Raw genomic sequence first — 23,040 nt, forward strand, 5'->3', positions numbered from 1 at the left:
GCGCAGCACTGTGGAGATGCAGAGCTGTTGGGGAGCAGGGTGGGTTTTGGGGCTGTGGGTGCAGCAAGAACCGTGAATGATGGCAGCGTGCTCAGCACGGGAGCGGGGCCGGCAGCCTCGCTGTGCCCGTGTCCCGCAGGGCCGTGTGCCAGGAGCCTGGGCAGGCGGAAGCCAGGCAGGGCAGCGCGGGCTGCCGGGACAGCACAGGATACTGGAGAGCAGCTTGGGCCGGGCCGGGCACAGTCCGACTGCGCGCTGGGCAGAGTGCGGCTGGGTCCCTGCAGCTGGAGGCAGTAAGATAGCTCAGGGCCTCTGCCGAGGATGCTGGGGCTGCCCTTGGGGCCAAGGGCTCTGCAAAGCAGGGGAGTGGGATTTACCCTACCGGGATGCTTTGGAGCCTAATCTCTCCTGGGTAGCTGGGACTGGATTTTTGGGGTGGAGGGATGTTGTCAGGTGCCTCCTGGAGCATCCTATTAGACCGCAAGTTTTGGGGAATTCTCAGGGTTCTGCTGGGGGAGAGCAAAAAGTGCTGCTGTATCTTGGGAAAGAGGGGGATTCCGAAATGTTGGGAGGAACTGGTGTAGTACCCATCTCTGTGGTGTCAGCCACCGGCCCCGCATTCCTGTTGCAGTGGCAGCTCTCATCGGAGAGCAGATCCACCAAGAGGTGCAGGTGAGGAGTGTGGATGGGAACTGTGGAGGGATGGGGCAGTTGGGCAGGGGTGCATGCCTGGGCTGTGCTACAGTTCCTGTTGCCATTGGAGGATTAAGCTTGTTTCTGGGCCCAGATGAAAATGCCAGGTACATTTGGCAGCTTTGCTCCTGTTTCACACAGGAATGGGGGATGGAGCAACCTGACATTGCCCTGCCCTTGTTCTTTGTGCCTTCTCAGCCAGGGAAATGATGGCTGCAGCCTGCAAAGTTACTGAAAATGGGAATTAAATTCCCTCCTGCACAAACACATCAGTGCGTGTGAGCAAAGGGAGCTGGGGAGGATGGGGGCAAAGGGATGCCTGATCTTACCATAGTTTTTGGCTAGGTGGAAATGAGAGTGCCAGTGCCAGAAGACGTGTGCACATGTACAGGCTGAGTACAGGCATGGCCCCCATGTTTTAGAGCATAGGGAGCTACCAGGGCTCAACTTGGCACAGTTTAGTGGCCTCTGTCCTTCCCATCTCAGGACTACTATGGGAAAGAACTGCAGAAGTCAGAGGACCTCAAAACTAATGCGTGCATCACCTCAGCCAGGCCTTTTTCCAAGCTGGTGAGAAGTGCTCTGGAGCACATCCATGAGGAGGTGGTGGCCAGGTAAACCCTAGGGTCTCTCCCCGACTGCCGCATCCCTGTGGGCTGCAGCCCCTTCTTGGCTGTGCCATGGAGCACCTCCACCCAGCTCAGCTCAGCATCCACCCAGGTACTACGGCTGCGGTCTGGTGATCCCTGAGTGCCTGAGGTCATGCCGGATTCTGGACCTGGGCAGCGGCAGCGGCAGGGACTGCTACCTCCTGAGCCAGCTGGTCGGGGAGCAGGGCCACGTCACTGGGATAGATATGACCGAAGGCCAAGTACGGCACGGATCTGGGGCTCCCCGTCATCCTTCCAGCTGTATCCCCCACATCATTCCCTTCCCTCCGCCAGGTTGAGTTGGCAAAGAAACACATCGCCTACCACATGGATAAGTTTGGCTACCGAAAGCCGAATGTGGAGTTCTTCCATGGTTACATGGAGAAGCTGCGTGATGCCGGACTGGCTGATGAGAGCTACGATATTGTCATGTAGGTGCCATGCAGGGCAGTCACCCCCAGTCCTGCTGCTCCCCGGGGATATGGGCTGGGTCTGCATCCCAATGGGTCACTGCTTCAGAAGCACATGTTAGAAAAAGGGAAATCCTAAGCCTGATTCTGGGCTAGAGTCTGGGAATATAAACTGCCCTTTTCATGGTCATATTGGTGTTTCCAAATCCTGTATGAAGCAATGGGACACACAGCTACATGTGCAAGAGGGTGCAAATAAGCCTTGGTCTCCTCTCCCACAGCTCCAACTGCGTGATCAACCTTGCCCCTGACAAGAAGGTTGTGCTGCAGGAGGCCTTTCGTGTGCTGAAGGTGATGGTGGGCTCATTCCTGTGGCAGCAAAGCAGGCTTGGGGTGGCCCTGTTGTTGGAGTGCCACTGAGAAGCAGCAAATGGGATCTGACAAGGTGCAGATACAGGATGGGGTCAGGGGAGAGCATTTCTGTGGAGGGTCCCAGGCAGGACCCAGGGGGTTCCCAATTCTCCTTGCCCCTTTTGTCTCTTTGCTTCTTGAGGCCTCCCTTCACTCCTTTTTGCCCTCCAGCCTGGGGGAGAGATGTACTTCAGTGATGTCTACGCCAGCCAGCGCCTGAGCGAGACCATCCGGAAGGACCGGGTGTTGTGGGGTGCGTAGGGCTGTGGGATGGGGGTGTTATGGCATAGGGGGACTGGACCTTTGCCTCCATCCCCCATGTCTGTGGTCTCGTACCAGGAGAATGCCTGGCAGGAGCCCTGTACTGGAGAGACCTGTACAGCATTGCTGAGGAGGTGGGGTTCAGCCCCCCATGCCTGGTCACCGCCAGCCCCATCACCATTGGCAACAAGGAGCTGGAGGGCATTGTTGGTGAGGATCCAGCCAGGGAGTGCCAGCAGTGGGAAGCTCTGCTGGGATCCCAGCCCAGGTGTTCAGTGCCCAAGCCACCAACCTCTCCCTTGCAGGCGACTGCCGCTTTGTTTCTGCGACTTACCGCCTGTTCAAGTTGCCGGGTGGCAGCCGGACCGGGCCAGCACAGGCCACCTACAATGGTGGCATTGTGGGGCACGAGCGAGAGCTGGTGTTTGATGCCAACTTCACCTTCAAGGTTTGGGGACACATGCTGGGGGTCTGTCAGGAAGAGTTAAAGCTGATGAAGCTCAGCAGCATCCTCTGTGATCTGGGGGGCAAGCTTTGGTGGAGAGGGAGCCGAGGGGCTGTGTAAACCCAGGGGAGTGCAAATGTCCTGGAAAGGGAGGAAGATGCATGCATTGCTTTGTGGTAAAGGTGGAAGTAGGACATCCGTGGTGGCTTCCCAGAATGGTTTGAAGCCCGATGCTTAAGTTTTGTGCTTTTTCTTCAGGTTTTGGGCCATGATGTGCTCCTGCTTTCATTCTCCCCCATTATCTAACTGGGTGGCTGGAGTCCCCTGGGACACATATCCAGGACTCCAGACCTGTGACCATTCCTCTGTCCCCAGGAAGGAGAGGCGGTGGACGTGGATGCTGAGATGGCTGCGATCTTGCGGAGCTCCAGGTTTGCAGACAAGTTCCTGATCCGAGCTGGTGGAGCCAATGCTGCAGCACCGCAGGGCTGCTGTGGCAAGGGAGTGAAGGTTGGTACAGGGCAGCTCTGTGGCTGGGTTAAGGAATTGGGACATAGGTGTCCCGTGCCATCAGAGTTGCTATGGGGTATCAGAAGGGCTGTCACATGATACCAAGACACCTGACTCCTTCTGGGCTGGGCAGGAGCTTGTGGGACACCAGGATTGGTGCCTGGTTCCTGAGTCAGGACAAGCTGTACCCCTACCCAAGCTGGAGCCCTCCAAAGGGACATCTGCTCTAACCACCCCAGCATGTCCCTGAGAACTGGTGAGGCTGACAGCTGGACTTCTCTGAGATCTCCCAACGGGAGTCATCCTTCCCCTGAGGGGATTGCTGTACACAGTCTGCCCCAGGGAGATGATGGACCATTCCCACGGTTTCTTCCTCCCCACTGCTCTCCCAGCTGCTGATGTAAGAGCAGTTTGGCCCTGGCTACCAACCCTGACCCTGCAGCACAAAGCATTCTATCTGCTGGAAGCCTATCTCTTCTCCTTGGTGGTCCCTGCAGCCTGTAGATGGGCCAGGAGATACAAGGGAGATAACACCCTGCAGCTGTGTATCCCTGAAATACAGCCTCATGCTTAGGAAGGGGAGATTTTCTCATGACTCTGTCCAAGCAGGAGGCATTTCTCAGATAAAAGCAGAGCCAAAGTCCCAGACAAGCTCTTGAATTCTTCTTTGCTGCAGGAAAAAGCAGCTGGAGTGACTCAGGCTGCCCCCCATGATAGTTAAGGAAGTGCCAAGTGCCACTTTCTCAGGTGCCTCTTGCTTCCCACTGGCCTGATCCTGCCCTGTGTTTTTCTCTGTCTTTCAGGAGAAGATCTGTGATCCCTTCCAGCTGCTGGAGCAGCTGAGAGCCCCAGGTCCTGCCAGCCGTCCTGGTGGCAGCTGTGGTCCCTCAGGGTGCTGCTGAGTGGCAAGTGGTGTCCCCACACCCCTGTTCAAAGTCAGTGGGGCAAGAGGACATGGCCCCAGTGACGTCTTCCACAGAGAGGAAATAAACACGTCTGAGCTCAAAGATTGTGTGTTTTATGGCTGCCACAGGGCAATGGGTGCTGTGCTTCCCTGGCAGGGCTGGTGGGGCGGGTTGTGCCTGGTTGCAGCAAGGACCTGTCCTGTGAGTCCCCTCACTGTGGGGCTGACAGTAGCTGTGTGGCTTGGGCACACAGGCAGGGACAGTCTCTGTCTCACTTGCAGCCCTGCAGCCTTTTCCAGGAGATGGTTGCTCATTCATTCCCTGTGCAGCACCACTGAGGTTTCTGTTTTTCCTGGACTCCATCTAGCTGGAAAACCCCAAGTCCCCTGCAGGCATCTCATCTGCAGAGTTTTGCAGGGAAATTCAGCAGTTCTGGACAAGCAGAAATGCATCCAGTGTATCCTGCAGCAGGCAAAGAGCAAGATAGGAGGGCTTTTAGGGTGTGGTGGGAGGTGATGGACTGCATTCCTGCTGCCCAGCATGAATCCCACAGGACCTGGCCCACAGAAGGTGCTTGGGAAAGGCAGGGGGCTGCTGAACAGCTAAACTTATAAATAAGGGACCATTTCCACCCCTCCTCACTCAGTAATTTTACAGGAGGGGCCAAATTTCCCATCTCTGCCATTTAAGCATCATCTTGCTGTGGCATGGGGGAAGTTAGGAAGCAAAACCCAGTAAAATTTGGGTTCAAAAAGAAACAGGCCAGTGCCAAGGGTGCTCTGCCATAGCAGTAGCAGTGGCTGAGGAGGGTCCAGGTGTTCAGGACACCTGAAATTGTTCTGAAATTGTGTGGAATGACCTCACTGATGGGACCTTGGGAGGAAGGAGCTGTTTAATACACACACCCCACCCCCAGCCCTCTTCCTACATTACTTACAAAGGCTTCATCCAAGTCCCCAAACAGCTCATCCTGGGAGGTTTGCAGCAATTAACTCCTATCAAAGACAGCCTTCCCAGTGGGAAGGGAAGAGCAAGTGGGGTGAGGGGGGGGGTCATACCTGCAAATCCCTTCATTAAAAAGACATGAGTTCTTGGCATGGCCTTTCAACTTGGCTGGGAAGAGCTGCACCCGCAGTGAGATCCACAGTGAGATCCCCACTCTGTGCATACAGAAAAAGGCCACAGCTCAAATGCCACTGTATTTGCATTGCACTGTGTTTTTCCCAAATTCTCAGCATGTCAGGAAGGAAGCAGCTAAGAGAACTTTGATGTGGAGCATTAGAGGGCCTCACCAGGCTGTGGGTGCAGTGGTATCCTCTTTTCTTGGCTTTGTGCATGCACAGCCTTGGGGTTTTTAGCCCGCAGTGTATGAAAAGAGGAGGTCCTGCAGCCCTGTCCCATGTGAGGAACCCTGGCATAATCTGTCCAACACCCCAGTCTGTGTTTTGGTGACTGTAGAGATGGCCCAAATCCTGTTCTCCTGGTGTGAAGCTCTGCAGCATTGGTGTCCTCCCTCGGCAGGCAGAGAGGGTGTTGTGATGGCAGTAACCGGAGGTTGTGATGGTCTGATTCACTCTGAGGGGAAAGGGAAGGGATTCCTGAGTCCCTGCTAACCCTGTGGTTAGCAGGGTGTCGCTGTGGTTCAGGGACACCCGTCACCTCCTTAGGGGAGCAGAACTCCCTCAGGATAAGCTGAATGAGGTTTGGGACCAGGAAAGATTTGTGGCTACAGCCCCCAGAGGACTGTGCTCTTCTTCACATCTTATTGGGTTGCCCTACACAATTTATTCTTCCATTTTCCAAGCACTTAAACAGCAGGGAGAGTGTTTTACCGCCTCTAAAGGGTGTCAGCCACCACAAGCCACACTGGTTGCCCCCACGGCTGTTTGTCTTTGGCTCTCCAGGGTGCTGAGCTGTTTCCGGGCTCCTTCATAAGTGATGGACACGGAGCGATGACGGCTGGGCGTGAGGTGTGTATTGCCCCAGCGGGGATTGCGGCACAGCAGCCGAGGCCTGGGGAACAGCCGGGCTCTCAGGGCCGTGGGACAAGGCACAGGGAATTTGCCGGTGCTTTCATGAATCGGGGCTCTCGGCCCTCCGTGCATCCATGAACTGAGGATGAGCAGAGCGGGACAGCTGGGGCGACTTTGTTTGTCCCCAACGGGAGCTCCAAAGCCCGGCCCCGCTCGCCCCACGGGGCGGCGGAGCAGAGCAGAGGTGAGGGAGGAAGGCGGCCCGGCCGTATTTGGTATTTAATGGTTAATTCCGCTCTCAGGCGCGACACAACCGAGAGGATGTCGGGGCGGAGGGTGCCCGGAGGCCGCGGTGCGACAGCTCGATTTCTTGAACGTCGCACGGTACTGCACCGGCGGCGGCTCGGGGCCGACTGCAGAACGGGCACGGCTAAGAGAGCCGCCTCCGCCGCAGTAGATCCCGGCGGGAGGCACCGGGGTGCGCCCCGTCGGGCCGGGCCTACGAAGCGCGGCGGGACCGCCAGGGGGCACTGCGTGACCGCCGACCGCTGCGGCGCGCGGACGCGGGGCGGCGCTCCTGGGCCACTGAAGGGGGCGAGCGGCGCGGTAGGTCCGAGGGGAGCGGCGGTCGCCGTGGGCCGGGCGGGAGCGGCGGGGGAAGCGGGATCGCCGGGCCCGTTCGGCCGCCCTGTGACCCGGCTCGGGTGCTCCCGGAGCCGCTCCTGCCGAGCGCAGCGCGCGCCGGCCGCACCGCGGCCCCATTGGTCGCGCCCCTCCTAAGCCTCCGCCCCCTTCGGCCCCCAGCGCCGTCGCCATTGGCCACGGCCGGCCCGCCGGCCCCGCCCCCGCGCGCCCGGCGTACACACCGGAGTCACGCGCCTCCGGGCCTGGGGAGGGGGCGGGGCGCAGAGAAGGCGTGGCCTGGCGCAGATTGGCGAGCGGGCGGGCGCTGATTGGCGGCGCCTGGCGAAGGCCCCTCCCCCGAGCGGCGGGCGGGGCGGGGCGGGGCGGGCACGGGTAGAGGCGGCGCTGGTCAGCCCGGCCCGGCAGTCGCCGCCCGTCTGGTCCCGCGGTTAACAGAGCCCGCGCCTCGCCCGCCGCCGCCGTGCCCGCCGCCACCGCCGCCGCCGGGGAAGCCGGGGCACGCCGCAGGCGCTGCGCGGTGATGTGGGGCCGCGGCGGCGCCGAGCCCTGACTAAAGATGGCCGCGCTGCCCGGTGGGAATATGGCGGGGGGCGGCCGGGGGGCGCGGGTGCTGCTCTTGCTGCTGCTCGGCGGCTGCCTGGGCCGGCGGCCCCCGGCCGCCTCCGCTGCCGCGCCGCCCGCCGCCGTCGTGCCCCCGCCGGCGGCGGAGGAGACGGTGATCATCGGCCTGCGGCTGGAGGACACGGACGACGTCTCCTTCATGGAGGGGGGCGCGCTGCGGGTGAGCGAACGAACGCGGGTGAAGCTGCGGGTCTACGGGCAGAACATCAACAACGAGACGTGGTCTCGCATCGCCTTCACGGAGCACGAGCGGCGGCGGGGCGGGCGGGCGGCGGCGGGGCTGGCGGGGCGCGGCGGTGGCGGGGGCGGCGGCGGGTCGGCGGGCAGCGGTGGGGCCCCGCAGCGCTGCGGCATCCGCACCTCGGACATCATCATCCTGCCGCACATCGTGCTCAACCGCCGCACCTCGGGCATCATCGAGATCGAGATCAAGCCCCTGCGCAAAACGGAAAAGAGCAAGTCCTACTACCTGTGCACCTCCGTCTCGGCCCCCGCCGCCGCCGCCGCCCTGGGGCCCGGGGCTCCCGGAGGGCTGGCGGGTGCCGAGGGGCCGGCGGGACCCCCGCCCTGGGGTGAGACCACTTGGATCTACCATGACGGCGAGGACACCAAGATGATCGTGGGCGAGGAGAAGAAGTTCCTGCTGCCCTTCTGGTTGCAGGTCATCTTCATCTCGCTCCTCCTGTGCCTCTCGGGCATGTTCAGTGGCCTCAACCTGGGCCTGATGGCCCTGGACCCCATGGAACTGCGCATCGTGCAGAACTGTGGCACAGACAAAGAGAAGAACTACGCCAAGCGCATCGAGCCCGTGCGGCGTCAGGGCAACTACCTGCTGTGCTCCCTCCTGCTGGGCAATGTCCTGGTCAACACCACGCTTACCATCCTGCTGGACGACATTGCCGGCTCTGGGCTGGTGGCCGTGGTGGTCTCCACCATCGGTATCGTCATCTTCGGCGAGATCGTGCCGCAGGCTATTTGCTCTCGGCACGGCCTGGCCGTGGGCGCCAACACCATCTTCCTCACCAAGTTTTTCATGATGATGACCTTCCCGGCCTCCTATCCCGTCAGCAAGTTGCTGGACTGTGTCCTGGGCCAGGAGATCGGCACGGTCTATAACCGTGAGAAGTTGTTGGAGATGCTGCGGGTCACCGACCCTTATAACGATCTAGTCAAGGAGGAGCTGAACATTATCCAAGGAGCCCTGGAATTGCGCACCAAGACTGTGGAGGATGTGATGACTCCCCTCCGAGACTGCTTTATGATCGCTGCCGAGGCTGTGCTCGACTTCAACACAATGTCCGAGATCATGGAGAGCGGTTATACCCGCATCCCTGTTTTCGAGGGTGACCGCTCCAACATCGTAGACTTGCTCTTCGTTAAGGACCTGGCTTTTGTGGACCCCGATGACTGCACGCCACTCAAGACCATCACCCGCTTCTACAACCACCCGCTGCACTTTGTCTTCAATGACACCAAGCTCGATGCCATGCTGGAGGAGTTCAAGAAAGGTGGGCTCGTGCCTGCGGTGGGGGCGCGGTGGCGAGGTGCTCCTTGGTGGTGCTCAGCATCCACCTGCTTGCAGCAAGGGAGCTCCCCAGCAGGGCCTCGGGTTCCTGCTCACGGGAAGGTGCTTTCTGGACTGTGTGTGACCAGTATTTAGACATCTGCCAGATCTGCTCGTTCCCTGGGCCAGAAAGCTGATCCACGGCTGGGATGTGCCCCTAGCCTTTTTCCCCCACTGCACTGGGATGTGTGTGTGGGCATGGTGCCAAGCAAGTTTGTTTTCCTTCTTGCCTTTTCCACTAATCTGTCCGTTATAGTGAGAACCACTGACGGGAATCCGCACCCATTCCTTGGCTGTGTCTTCTCTGTGCTTTTTCAGCTGGCCTGACTGGGAGGAGTGGGTGGGCTGCTCGGTGCCTTTCAGGCTCAGTGCACACACGTGCTGAGATAAACAAGGCATTTTAGCTCCATTCATAGGCTCAGCCAGCCGACCTCAGCTCTCTGCTCGTGTTCCAGTTGCTTTGATTGACACTTTGATCTTGTAACTCCTAAATCATTTCAATGTCTTAAAATATATTCCAAAGCACCTGTTGGTGCTGCACTTCACAGTTACAGCTCTTTTTCCCCAGGCTACCCTGTGCTTCAGGACCACAGGCTCAGCAGAGACATGATCCTTTCTAATTCTTTGGTGTAGCTTGTGTAGTAGTTGCATCAGAATGGGACTGAGGCTTTACGCCTTTCTTTTAATTGTAGGCGGTGCTGACTTGACAAATGCCACTTAATTCTTGTTAGAAGGTCTTGCCTGTGAGTAAGGAAAAAACGTCCTTGCTTATGAGTAAGGAAGAAACATCTTTTCATTTTCTTTTTAAAATCTGTTCCTCTCTGCAAGCCGAGTAATAATACTCTGTGGCTTGTGCAGGACAGAGCTTTCAAAGTAGTTGTTAAGTGAAATTTCAGACAGTTTGGATGTGTGGACTCCTGTGCTAGAAAAAGGCTATTTGGAGTGCCACCAGACTCCTGGGTTCATACCCAGGGGGATCTGATCTCAAGCAAATCATCCTGGGGGATGATTTGCTTGAGAGGGGAAATTTAATGAGGAATATTTGAGCTCACCTTTTATTAACTGCATAAATTACCTTGAAAAAAAACTTTGTTAATTGGTGAATGTTCTTTCCAGATAAGTTTAAATTACAACTTAAGTTTCAGTTGCTGTTTTGTCCACAGGCTAAGCTCTTGTGTCATGGCATTGGATTGTCTTCATCCTGTTTAACTCAGTTTTGGGGGTTTGGAGGGTTACCAAATGTTTATTTCATCTTTGTGTGTAGAAGATGAACATACTCCTGCTTTTTACTGACCAGTGCAGTGGTGGTGATCTCTTTCAGCCTGTGTGTAGTGATGGGGAAGTCTTACTTGGTTTTGGAGGTGTTGAAGGAGAGATGAGGGAGGGCCTCCCTTGGCTGTGGTTTCTACACTGCAGGATCTGCAGCTTGGATGTGGGAAACTCAATGATGTCACTTAACTGTTGGCTGGTTAAGGTGGATTGTGCTGCATGTGCGAGTGAAGTGTGCTTCTTTTTCCTCTCTGTCCCTGTCGTTCAGACTCCAGATAGCACAACAGGGTTCTTAGCTTGTAGAGAGACTTGTGAGTGTGTTCTAGTTCTGTATGCACCAATGTGTCTGAAGAAATGCATGTTATGTTGGTAGTTTATTTCCCAGGTCTGAAAGGATGGAATGCGCTCCTGTGTGTTAGCACAGTCCTTTCATTTAACAGCTGGGAGAATGAGGTGAGCGCTTTAATCCTGTGAGAGTGGCTGAGCCAAATACCTCCTTAGAGTTCCTGAAACTGGTGCTTAAAATAGGATTCTTAAAAATTCTCCTGGGTGGCTTGGAAGGTGCAGATTAGAGATCCCTTTCCCTGGTAGCCAGTCTCTTGCCTGTACTAGGAAACATCGCAGTAGCACAAGTTCAGGATGGCTGTTAAGGTGTGTGTTCCCTCCTGCCAATGCTGAGCCCTGGAATAGTCTCTGTAGTTGGGAATTAATTCAGGCTTGTTTGAGCATACTTAAATGTTTACTCCAGAGTCACTATGCTGGTTGGTCTGTATGGGCAAGCCCTGTGTTAGGATCAGCTTTGTCCTAACTGGTTTCTCTTTAAAAAGTGCAGATATAGTGGAAATAAGTGGCTTCCTTTGTGTCCTTTGAAATGAATGTAAATAACTGATAGCTGGCTTGATCTGGCATAGCACTGTGTCTTTTGCAAGAGCTCTTCCAACTTTCTTCTTCAGAGCAACCTTGCCAAATTCCCATGAGAATGTACAAATTAAGGGTGAGAATCAAATTGCATGTTACTCTCCAGCAGAGTGTTGGAAATAAATAAGCTTACAGTTTTTAATTATTCCCTTCCCATCACATTGATCTTCTGCCACAGCCAGCTCGCTTCAAAACTCATAAGTGTGTCTTTTTTGATACCAAGGCCCCTGCTACCACTGTTGGGTGCAAAAGGCTGTTCATGTGATAGTGGCTGCCAGTTAAAACTTTTAATTGATTTGAGGAGAGAGGATGGTTTTTTTTTCTAATAAGTTTGATAATTAGCTGGGTAGGTGAGGTTTTGAAACTCACATTTTGGGCAGAAGCAAAACCTTCTTAACCTAAATGTGGAATGGAGGCTTACAAGGAGGTGATTAAAATCCAAACACAGCAGGATATACATCCTTGTACTGTTGCAGAAGATGAAATGGGTAGTTCTGTAGTTGTTCTAGTGCTTAGGCTGAACAGCTGGAGGATTTGGTGGTGGGCCTATTGTTAACATTCTTTGACTATAATTGCAAAATAAGTATCTGTTTCACTTCCATGCTGCCAGGCAAGAAACTTAATTTTAAGAGAGCTTCAGCACGTTCCCACCCCCTTGCTGGTCTAATCTCCTAAAGTGTGAATAAACATGATTCCTGAAGCAGTCCACAAACAAGCTTCTCCTCTAAAAAGCATGGTTTATTTGCAAATAAATAAATAATTAAGTAGCTTTTGAAATAGATGTGATTTTTCTGTTCTAAAAACAGACCTTAAACTTCTACTAGAGCTGTCGAATCCACTTGTCGACAGGTTAAGCAGACTGAGTGCTTAACTTGAATTCAGTCATTCAAATTTAATGTAAGGGAGTCTAAAGTACCTTTTGTACCGGCCTGGGAAAGGATCTGCCTGACTTTGCTCAGAGCAAAGAGGTATTTCATTTGAAATGAGTTCACTCCCAGCTTATCTAATGTTGGCCATTGCAGTAAAGGGGAGCAAGGTGTTACCTGTTTCAGGATTGATTTGTGTCGTGGTTCCTAATCTGCAGCAGGGATTGAATGAGCCACAGAATCATTTTTGGAAAGAAGCTGGTGAGCTGTCTCCACTGATCTTCTTCTTTTTCTTGTCAATGTGTGTGTGGACCTGCTTTTTCTTGTTCTTTTTTTTTTTTTCTTGTTTTCTGTTCCTTTTTGACAGTCTCTCTAGGTCTCTGCTTAAATGCTCTCTGGCACTTGCTCTTGATGTTTTTCACAGGCAGATCTCTGCATGTGTGATCCTAAATCCAAAGCATTCTATTTCTAGCTCCATGTTTGCTGGAGCTACAAAAATTCAGGTTGAAAAGCCTCATGTTGTAATACTAATATTTCAAGATTGGCCCACTTTCTGCAAGCCATTCTACAGCTTTGTTCCTGGTGGCCTGGATGGCTTTGGAGGGCAGCAGTTTCTCAGTTGGAGTCCTCCTTATCTGGGGACTTTGAGTCATATGTTTTGATCTTATTTATATCTGTTTCCACTATTTTTTATACTACAGATCAGAACTTAATAACCTGTTGCGAAGAAGCCACAAGAACTGTGCAGCAGCTCTGAGCTCTCATTTTCTTAATCACGGCAGCCTTGAGAAAACTTCTAGATTCCTTATTAAAATAATTGCCAACTGAACTTTAAAAGGTTTTTTTTTTTCCTAAAATCATTGTCAGATTCAGCTTGATGATACTTTCTTCAGGCTCTGCTGGTCTTGCATTGTCTGGTTTTAGTAGCATGTTTGTTTGGTGGTTGATTTAGAGTGGACATTGGGGAAAAAATTTGTTAATTTCTTTTCTAGTCCCTCCTCCCCCTTGAAAGAAAACCAAGTCCTAGCAGCCTGAAAAATAAACCTCTGACTTCTGAGTGCAGTGAAGAATACCTAGACCTACTTCTCTTTTGATCACATAGATCCTCTTTTTGGAAACAGGTATGGTAGCAAGTAATTCATAGCCCAGGGATCCAAAGTTCTGCATTACTATTGTTGGTCTGTTTTTTTTTTTTTTTTTTTTTTCTGTTATTAGGCCACTTGGTCTGAGGGGCTTTTTTGTTATTAGGTCACTTATCTTTCTGGTGCAGTTCTAATCCAGGTTTGTAGGTGGCTTCTTTCCTGGTTCCTTTCAAGTTTTATGACCTGCTCAATCTGAGTCCAGTTTTCCCTTGAGTAACTTTGATTTAGTAGGTCTGAATGCTCACTTTCTAGTTTATCTAGCAGGTTGTCTGTCTCCTGGGTACTTTTTCTGTGTAACCCTGTGACTGCAGCATTACGAGAAACTGGAAGAAACTACAGAAATCCTTTCTGGGATTATGAAAGGCACGTAAAACTTCTTGGAAAACAATATCGTTTTCAAGGCTGCTTAGCTAATAAAAGGCACCTCTTCTGATCCTTTTTGGGAAATTCATGTAACAGAGAGAGTGTTGAGGAGGTCCAGTGTGGAGACTTCTGTGTGAAGAGAGTAGGGGAGTGGTAGGTGGGAAGGAATTTGCCACCAAGAAACAGAAGTCTTAGCATGCTATGCCTGCAGATTTATTCCTTGAACAAAAATTGCATGTGGGGGTGGGGGTTGCCTCGTGACAAACTGTTCCTTGGCTGTCTGACAGCGCGGCACCCGCAGGTACTGCACTGCCAAGGGCTTTGCTGGCCTTGCAGAGCTCCTGGGGGATGCGTGCTCGTTCCACTGGAGAGCAGCGGATGTGGGTTACTGCAGGCAGCCCTCCTGCTGGTATGCTGAGGGAGAGGCTCCAAGGGGAATGCATCAGGGAGCAGCTCCAGTTTTTCCTGAGCTCCCTACTGGGAACATTTTATAGGGACCAGGAGAAGACAGGCTACTAGAAGAGCAGCTTTGTTGAGGAGCCTAGCTGAAGAGTCCTTCTAATGCTGAGAGTAGGAAGAAACATGGGTTTCAGGTGGCTGGCAGGGAGAGGAGTAAGTGAATTAAATGGCTCGAGCAGTAGAGGTTTGAGTTTGATGCCTGTGTTGGATATGGTTCTTTGATTGCATTTTAACCAATTGTTCACAATTCTTGTCATTTGACAAACACAAGAAGTTGCTTTTTCCTCCCCTCAGCTGTTTGCTCAGTTAGCAAATGCTTTCCTGTGCTGAAGCTGATGGGAGTGAATTCCACCACAAGTGAACCATGCTCCTGTCTGCTTTCTCTGTGTCTGTAGAGGTTATCTAATAAGCACAGATGTAAACTTCAGGTCAGTCTGTGCAGCCAACAGCATTTCACAGCCTATTTTGGAGCAGGATAGAAGGAGACAGAATATCAACTGCTGAGCGATTTCATTAGTGTAGGAAACTGATCGAGTACTTCAACTGTCACAGTGTCCTTCCAGTTCTGAGATTTTTTGAGTTTTGTTTTTTTCTCTGCTAACATGAGGTTCTGAGGAGCAGAACATTTTCTCAGTGAACTTCAGTTGACTCTGAGGGCATAAGAACAATAACAGCGAATCCTCTGCAGTAGGTAATTTCTGACAATGGCTGGGGCTGCTTAGAGAAAGTATCAGAAAAGAGCCAACTTATTTTGTTCCCCACGGAAACTTACTGATCTCATCAGGCTGTGATTCAGGAAGTTCTGGGACTAAAGATACTGTCTTTATTAAACAGCCCTAGATGCTTATTTCTCTCTGTGAGCATGTCTAATCAACACTGAACCTTTGTCAGCAGTTGCACAGAAACAAACAGCAGTAGTGGGTGTCTCCTGTCTGTAGCTGTGTAGTGCTAGTGGCAGAGAGAGGTGGGTCTGGAAGTACATTTCTAGTTGTCAGTTCTTTATGAAGCCAGCCAAAGGTAGGTTTTGTTTTGTCAGGCTGTGGTATCACTCTAGCTAGTAATTTAGGAAATGAGGATGTGAGGCACCTCACACTTCATCCATGTTATGAGCCTGAGTCTCCCCCCGTTTATTGAAAAAAACCATTTTATTGGGGGGAAGTATTGTGGTGGTTATTAGGCTGCTTAACTTGGAGCACCAGTGCCATTAGACTATGACAAGATCTACTCATATTCCTGGTGTTGTCTGGTGTCATATTTTGTCTTGCTCCCTTGGAGGGCACACATCCTAGTGCACAGGAATTAAGACCTGGAGGATTCAAAGTCTCACCACTTCATCTCCTTTAAACATTTAATGTCTGCTCAATATTAAGAGTCCTAAGTCAGTCAACCAGCAACTTAGTCAGGATCAAGTAGGATGAGAAGGAAAGCAGTGGCCAAGTTGTGTTGAGTGAATCTATAGACCACCAAGCTGTGCTCTTTTCATTAATGCTTAGCGTGAGCTCACTTTTGCATTTACTTATGTGCCTCTACAGACATGTGGTGCAATTGCCAGTCTAGGGAGGCCAATGGCACTTCTACTGTTGAGTCCCTTCCAATTTCACTAATGGAGCTTGTAAAACTAGCCCTCAGCACAGAGTACTCTGAACCATACCCTAGTGAGTGCGACCTGGCACTCTGTTAATTTGACAAGGTCCTGAATTACAGCCTACCAGCTACAAATAGGAGTGTAAATACTTGATGCTAATGAGCTACTGCCCACAGCACATGGCTAACAGTCCATTCCAGGTGGTTAATCCAGTCTGGCTCCTGCCAAGGTCACTGAGTCATTTCAGGACTATCAAGATGGGGTTTTGTTTCACTCTTCACTAATATATAATAATAGAAAACAAGATGCATAAATCTGTCATTAACCTTCTTCTGGAGGAATGCACCTTTTCCCTTGGCCAGGAAATGTGCATGGCCCAATAGTTGGTAGAATAACCTGTGCTGGGAATAAACTAGGGCTAAGTGTGATGTTATACAGAACTTGTGTGAGAAGAGCATGTCTCCCTTAACTCTTTCCCTTTTTTTGGTCCTCCTTTACTCAGAAGTGTTCTCTTCCCTGTTGATGGCTTTGTCTGTAGTAACTTGCCACTCTGAAGGGTCACAGGTAGGTGCTCCTGGGAATCTTTGAGCCATTGTTGTCGTGTTAAAATTGTCTGGGAGCCTTCCAGAGTTTTGGTAGGCAGACAGTTTTCACTGAAGTGAAGAATAGCTTCCAGGATTTTCCACACTTCCATGTTGTCTATGGGGCATCATGTAGGTTGTTTGCCTTTGAGGATTGGGTTGCTGTAGTACACAACCTGTAATGCCAAAGGTGTTTCTTTGTCTGGGTTGGCTGGCATGTTGAAATTGGGATTTTTACATGGGTGTTTGTGGTTATTTTTGTGATTTAAAAACATTACTCAGACTTGCTCTTCACCTACTGGTGATGATATCTGCTTGAAAGGACTAGTGAAAGAATACTAGAAAAACAACTTGTCTTGTAACCAGCTTGTCTTAAAATATCCAAGGCCTAGATTAAACAAACTTCAAAGCAAAGAAAGCTTGTGTGGTTGGGACTTACTTGTGTTTCTCTATATTGAAGCATTTCACTTATGAATTGTTTGGTATAATATTTTCAGTGTTTATGAAACAACAGCCCTGCTCATCCAGGAATCCTCTTTTGAAGGACAGAGTGTGATGCCTGTCATTCTGGGAGCTGAAACCTGATGATTGTGTGGAGGCCTCAGGAGTTTACAAGTTAACAGGACTCAGCTGCAGTTATTAATTAACCACGCAAGAGCATAAGGCACTGGGGCTGGGAGATGAATGCATACATTCACCACAAAAGATCTGTCTAGTTATGTTTTCTGTAATGCTTTCTTTTGGGAATACACCATTCTTTTGCTGGCAGTCCCAAAAGGAGCTGCTCTTCAGTTGAGAGTGATGTGGTAACATTGCTCTCTGCAGGGTGAACTGTGCCCTCAGACTGGCTCCTACTTCCTTGAGGTTCTTTCCCACAGCAGGTGTGAATGAAAGTTGGGGTTTTCTTTACAATAAGTTTTTTTTTGGTTTTTTTTTTTGTTTGTTTGTTTGTTTTTTGTTTTTGTTTTTTTTTTATGGTGGTAAAATCTCTTACAGTGATGTGACAGAGCCTTTTGTGACAGCTGATCTTTGTGGAGGTGAACAAGGCTTTATTTTCCCCATTTGTCCCTGGATAATGAGGGCAGCAAAAATGCTGATTCTGCCTTGGTTGGATACTGTGCTGCCAGCAAACGATTTTAGGAAGGATCTTGCCATTTCTGTTTTTTTTTCAGCTCTCCACCTCCAGCTTTCAGGAGATTGTCCTGCCTACCCTTTGCGCTGGGGGGTTCAAAGTGCAGCCTGCAGGACCCCTTTCCATGCAGCAATTACGTGAGGACAAGGATGATCAGTTGCCTGCTTTTATTGCTTGTGAATTGCTTGTCAGCAATTTCTAGATTCCTACAAATAGGAAGAAAATCTGCCAGTGTGAACTTGTTCTTGATAAAAATTTACAATCTGGCATAGAAAGTAGGTGTGGCTGTCAGTTTTAGGCAAGCTACAGGTTTAGTTCTTCCTATCTTGCTTGGGACATCTTTCCATTGGAAGGAAGAACAGCTCTTACAGTTACAATTCCCATACACAGCGAGTGCAGACAGGGACCTTCTGCTGATATTAAAAGGCATCTAGTAAAGAGGCTTCAGGTCAATTTTTTACTCATTAGAGTAGGCCAGAATTGTGAATTAGGGTTACTCAGTAGCTCTAACTTGAACTCCAAGGGACATCACTAAGATTTTGATGTGAGGTGGATAAATTAGTGTAATATATTTTGCTCTGTGAATTTGTGTGGGTTTTTTACCCCTGCTGTGTTACTAAGGTATTTGTATAGATAAAGGTTTTTGGCTTTCTGACTTTCAGCTTTTATTTAAATATCTTTATGCAGTGTGTGGGGATTGGGTGAGGAAGAATCTCTCAAAGTACCTTGAAGACTCACTGCTTTAGGTCTTCCTTTTCCTCCAGGAGAATAGAGGAATAAGAGATACCTCACTGGAAGTTGGGCCAGTGGACCTGTGAGTAGCTCACCACATGGACTACATGGTTGTAAAGGTTTGGGATTTATCCTGTTTTTCAGATGTGATCTAGTCTTGTTGTGTGCTGGCTCCCTACCCTCGTGGGGAATAACTTTTATCTTCTTGTTGATGTTCTAATTTGCCTGGAGCCTTTTGGAGTGGTTAGGTTTGAAAACACTAATTTCAAAACAGTGAATTTCAAGAACTTCACTCTGCTCATGGGGAGTATTTTTTTTTCCTTCTCCTAGTGTTGAAGAATTGCTTATACTGTGTGGATGGGATTTCTCCTGGAGAAATCAAGATCCCTGTCCAAATCATTATCTCTCTTAATAAAAATGCTGTACAGTGTACTTCAGACTCAACCCTTGCTCCTAAAGGTTTGAATGCTCACTTGCAAGAGGAATGGGAGACTGCCTTGTGTGTCTTGTAGAGGAAAGCCAGTTTCTAGTGTGTTTGTGTTTTCCTGTGACCCTTACAGGGATCACAGCATGCTTAAAGCTCTGATCCCAAATGATGGAGCCAGCCTCTCCATCATAATCAGGACTGACAGTTTTCTGTGTCTTTGTTTGTTTGACAAAAGCCTAAAGGGGATTTGTGATCACTAGTACGAAGCTGCTTTACCAGCAGTGTGCTAGTTTAATTCAGCTTGTGTTGTATGGGAGTCTGAAGGCTCCCAAGGAGAACCTGGAAATGGAGAAGTTGCACAGTTCACCCTGTAGGCAGTCGTGGTGGGGGGTGAAGCTTCCCAGCGTGGGAATCCCCTGAGGTTAGAGCTTGAGGAAGGCAGCTGTGGCAGTGAAAAAACTTAATTACCTACTGGATGAAGGCTCCAAGAACTACAGCAATCTGTTGCTTGATGCCAGTCATAGAGTTGAACCTGTGAATGCAGTTGGAGTGTGGTGCAGTCAATGAGCAAGCAAATAGAGTAGCTTTCTTTTTTTCCTGCTTTCTTCAATGCCCCTGGGGTCAGGGTGGGGATGAAGGTTTCCCTGTGCTGTGTGATGCACTGTGGGTGGGAATCCCAGTGTCTGCTCCTCCTCTCTGCATGGGAACACTTGCTGTGCATGGGATGAGAGGTCTACCAGGAGAGCTCTGATGTCAATGGCTCTATTCTATTAATGTTTTTTTTTTTTCTTTCCAGAGCAGCTGTTTTGAATTTTCCAGTCTTTGCTGTAATCTTTGAACAAGCCTTGTTTTATTATGAGAGAGACACTGCAGAAGCCTGTGGGGTAGAGTGAAGACATGCATGCATTTTAGTGTTGAGGACATTTTCATTTCTGATTCCTGGCCTGGAAAGTGGGTTAAAACTTGTTGCTTGCCTGCTGTTTTAACATGGTCCAGTGGTAAGAGGCTTTAATACATTTCTTCTTTGCAAATCATCAACCTCACATCTTCCAGTAAAGGAAAGAATTTGGGAGTATAGCTTCCAAGAGTAATAGCCTCCTAAGCCCTATGCAATGCACAGGCTCCAACCAAAAAGTTCCAAGGAAAATATTCAGAAAGGGGGAAGTTGTCTAGCTGTAATTCCTGATGGTTTTGTATTTAAATTATTTGGCTTTCCAGAGAGATCAGTGCATGCCTTTTTTTTTTTTTTTTTTTTTTTTTTTCCCAGACAGGCATGCAGCCATCCTGGAACTAATAACTATGTGGACTGCCTTAATCCAAGCATGGGTTAGAGAAATTAAGAAAATGTCTCTTACCAAGTTTGTATTGATGATGATCTGTTTGCCATTGTTCCCATTACCTGATTAATCTCTACCTGGAAACACACTTAAAAGTGTTGAAAGCTGTTTCTGGGACCTTGTTTTCTACTTGAATCCACCTCTTGATAGAAAGAGTTGGGTGCCTTGAGCAGTCCTTGAAAGGTTTAAGGGAGGATGCTGAGCAAAGAGTCACCATGAAGAAGCTGGTAGGCTTGGGGATTTTAGGGGTGTCTGGATCTATTTCCTTTGAAAATCACTGGGACAGCAGTGTCCTGTTTTTAGAGTGATCATTTGGGAGGGAATGAAATGCTTTAAACTCCAAAGATTATTTTAAGAAATGAGATTATCTTAACCATCCTGTCCAGTGCTGCAGTTAGTAGTTGTGACAAGGAATGAAAGTGTGCTGTGATTAAACATGTACTCTCACAGTTAGAGACAGCATGCAGTTCCTGGGAGGAAAAACTCTTGCTGTGAACAATTCTCCTAACAAAAGGAATTCTCATCTCAGTGTTTTTTGTGACTTTGAGGATGACTGAGACATTAGAAAAAACCCTCAAGATAAGACCAGATGCAAAAGTTCTTACAAGTAGGAACAAACTTGTTTTGGGTTTTTTTTTTTTTTTTAAATCCTTGCAGAACTGAGACTTTATTTTCCTATTCCTGTATTTTTTCCTTCAAAATGGAAAAATGACCCAAGGAAATCAAGGGCATACCTGCTTCAAGTAAGTTGAGAGCTGGGCAAGGATTAAGTGGTGGTTTTATCTTTTAGACTTCCTAGCACTGTCCAAAGTTGTAGTTGATTGTGATGCCTTCTCCTTGTGCTTCAATTACTTTGCTGTAGAACGAGGACTCATTTTTAGCCCTTTCCCTTACATCAACTGAATTGGTTTAGTGGGAGCCAGTATGTTTCAGCTTGTCTACTGTAATTTAGGTTCTATAAATAGGAGTTTGGTTTAATGTTCATGTAATAGTTTCAATCATCATGCAGTGAAGCTTTCTTTAGACTGACAGCCCCTCCAGTGACTCAGATCTTGTTTCTCTTGCCCTGAGCACCTTGGCTGTCAGTGTCTCCAGTGTTTTCACTCTCCTTTTTCAGATCAATGTGTAGTTCTCCTGGCACTATTTGTTGGCAGTAGTGAGGAAAAACAGAGAGAGACTAGGTAATAGATGAGATGAGGCCATCCACTAGGCAAGTGTGTAGAGACAATTAAGGTGAATGTCCCATGGTTAGTGCTCTGCTCTGTGCAGCTTCATGGCTACTAAAATTGCTGCTGTAGAGGTAATTTTTGAGTTAATTGTTGGTTTCTTAGCTCTTACTGTTATAGAGTGGTTTGATAGGTTGTTTTTCCTTTACTGAGTCAGAGATGCCATTTATCCTGTGCTGCTTAACTTTTGTTTTCAGACAGTTTTAAACTAATGTCCAGTTTAGGATTAATTATGTACTAAATACTTTCCTGTTTTTCTGGCTGAAAACCTAGTAGGCAAATCTTTAAGAATCAACCTGTTAGTGCTTAAATTCCCAGAGTTGAGGGACATGCAGGTAACTGTCCTTTTTTCTTGTTGGTGACAAGATGGTAACCCAAGTATGAATAAATATGTTGGCTTCCTCATGAACCAGAAAGTTGTGAGCCCTTAATGCTGGTGCTGCTGGAAAGTTGTTCTTGCACCATGGACAGGTCAGTTATACCAGAGGGTAGCACTGCACTCTTCCTCATTGCCACCCACCCATTCCAAGGAATCTTCAGTAAGCTGGCTGAGAGGGATGCAGTGACACAGACCCAAGTCTGTTCTCACTGCTGGTGAATCCTATTCGTTAGAGATAAAAAGGATGGCTTGGTTGGACTCTTCCCTTTTTCCATGTGGGGTGATGTGATGTGGAGAAGGTGCAGTTCACCAGGTTTTTTTCAACAATTAAGGGGGTGTGCAAGACTTCTCCTTGTCATGGTCTAACCCTGCCCTAGGGTGGTGCAGGCAGCCTCCTCCACACGGCACTCAGTGTGTCCTGCTTTTTCTGAGGGTGTTGACAGACTGTGCTCTGTCACTGCTCTGGTGGTTGCTCCCTAGGGTGGACTTTACTCTGGGACACAGAATTGGAAGAACCTGTGTCCTGATGATACCATGATCACTGTGTCTGTTTATGCTTCCACTAGTGACTGATGTCTGATTAAAGTGTCTGTTAGCTTGGTGTTGACTCATAATCCAGGCACCATTTTTCTGGCATGAAGAGATGTGTGTGATCATAATGACCTGGCTCTTTACTGTTTTCATTGACATAGGAGAAAGGAACAGGAGGGAGGAGCTGAGGATTTTCCTGCTTGTCCCATTCAGAAAATGGATGTGACTGGGACAGTGAAGGTGTGATCTCTGTGTTTTCTCATCCCTGTCCCAGGAGTTTGGCTTGTGCAGGGAAGGAGGGGACAGGGATTAATTAATTCTTCCTTTGACTCACTAAATGGAGAGGTAAGTGAATGGTAACCTTCAGTAAAGTGTGAATTCAGAAGTGTCATAGAAAAAGTTACTACCAAAAGTAACAGAAGTAGATTTCTAGGTTTAGATACAATTATTTTTCCTTAATTTTTAATCCCTTTGTGTTGGAACAGGGAGCCAAAGGGAGTGATGGTGGGACTAGGTAGGGCAGCCTTTGCAGGCAAGGAGATGGGAGTGTTGCAACCTTTGAGTTGTTAACCTTTTGAAGTGGCATGGGGTAGATGTCTCATTACCCTCAACACAGGCACGTTTTATCTGTGACATACCAAGCAAATTGCCTTTTGCCTCAGAGATGGTGCAGGGCTGTTAAACCTGTTTGGCTTCGAGGCAGTCATTCTGTGGATTCTCTTTATCTGTCCCTGTGAGCGTCAGGAAGCCTGCAGAGGCCACCCTGCTCTTCCAGGTCTGATGTCTGCTCTGCAGGACCAGCACTTAAGGCAAAAGCTCCTGTGTTGGCTGAGGACTTTTTTAGTAAGTGCTTTCAAAAATAGCAGTAGATGGTCCCTCCAGGGTCAGGTGAGGGAGCTGCAGTACTTGGGGGAGATCTGCAGCCTCAGTTAGACAAACCAGGGGCTGCTTTGCCCAAGTGCAATGTTTGAAGATCTAATTAGAAAAAATTGAGTGTTAAATTAG

At 49.5% G+C, this 23,040-nt stretch overlaps 2 protein-coding genes across 2 annotated transcripts in view; both read left to right on the top strand.

Moving 5' to 3' along the window:
* The first annotated feature begins 49 nt into the window (after positions 1–49).
* On the top strand, positions 50–4,389 carry AS3MT (arsenite methyltransferase). Its single transcript, XM_018910644.3, has 11 exons — positions 50–293; positions 632–672; positions 1,180–1,307; positions 1,414–1,564; positions 1,638–1,774; positions 2,035–2,104; positions 2,336–2,417; positions 2,504–2,635; positions 2,731–2,873; positions 3,246–3,380; positions 4,184–4,389. The coding sequence occupies exons 1-11, from the start codon at positions 77–79 to the stop codon at positions 4,280–4,282; spliced, it is 1,335 nt and encodes a 444-aa protein (XP_018766189.1). The 5' UTR covers positions 50–76; the 3' UTR covers positions 4,283–4,389.
* A 3,055-nt stretch (positions 4,390–7,444) lies between these two features.
* Positions 7,445–23,040, top strand: part of CNNM2 (cyclin and CBS domain divalent metal cation transport mediator 2) — a 114,846-nt gene continuing 99,250 nt past the window's right edge. Inside the window, exon 1 of the mRNA XM_009087216.4 lies at positions 7,445–9,032. Coding sequence (XP_009085464.3) covers positions 7,460–9,032 — 1,573 coding nt within the window. The 5' untranslated portion in view covers positions 7,445–7,459. The remainder of the gene's footprint in view (positions 9,033–23,040) is intronic.

The sequence above is a fragment of the Serinus canaria genome, chromosome 6 (assembly GCF_022539315.1).
Source record: "Serinus canaria isolate serCan28SL12 chromosome 6, serCan2020, whole genome shotgun sequence".
Classification (NCBI taxonomy): Eukaryota; Metazoa; Chordata; class Aves; order Passeriformes; family Fringillidae; genus Serinus; species Serinus canaria.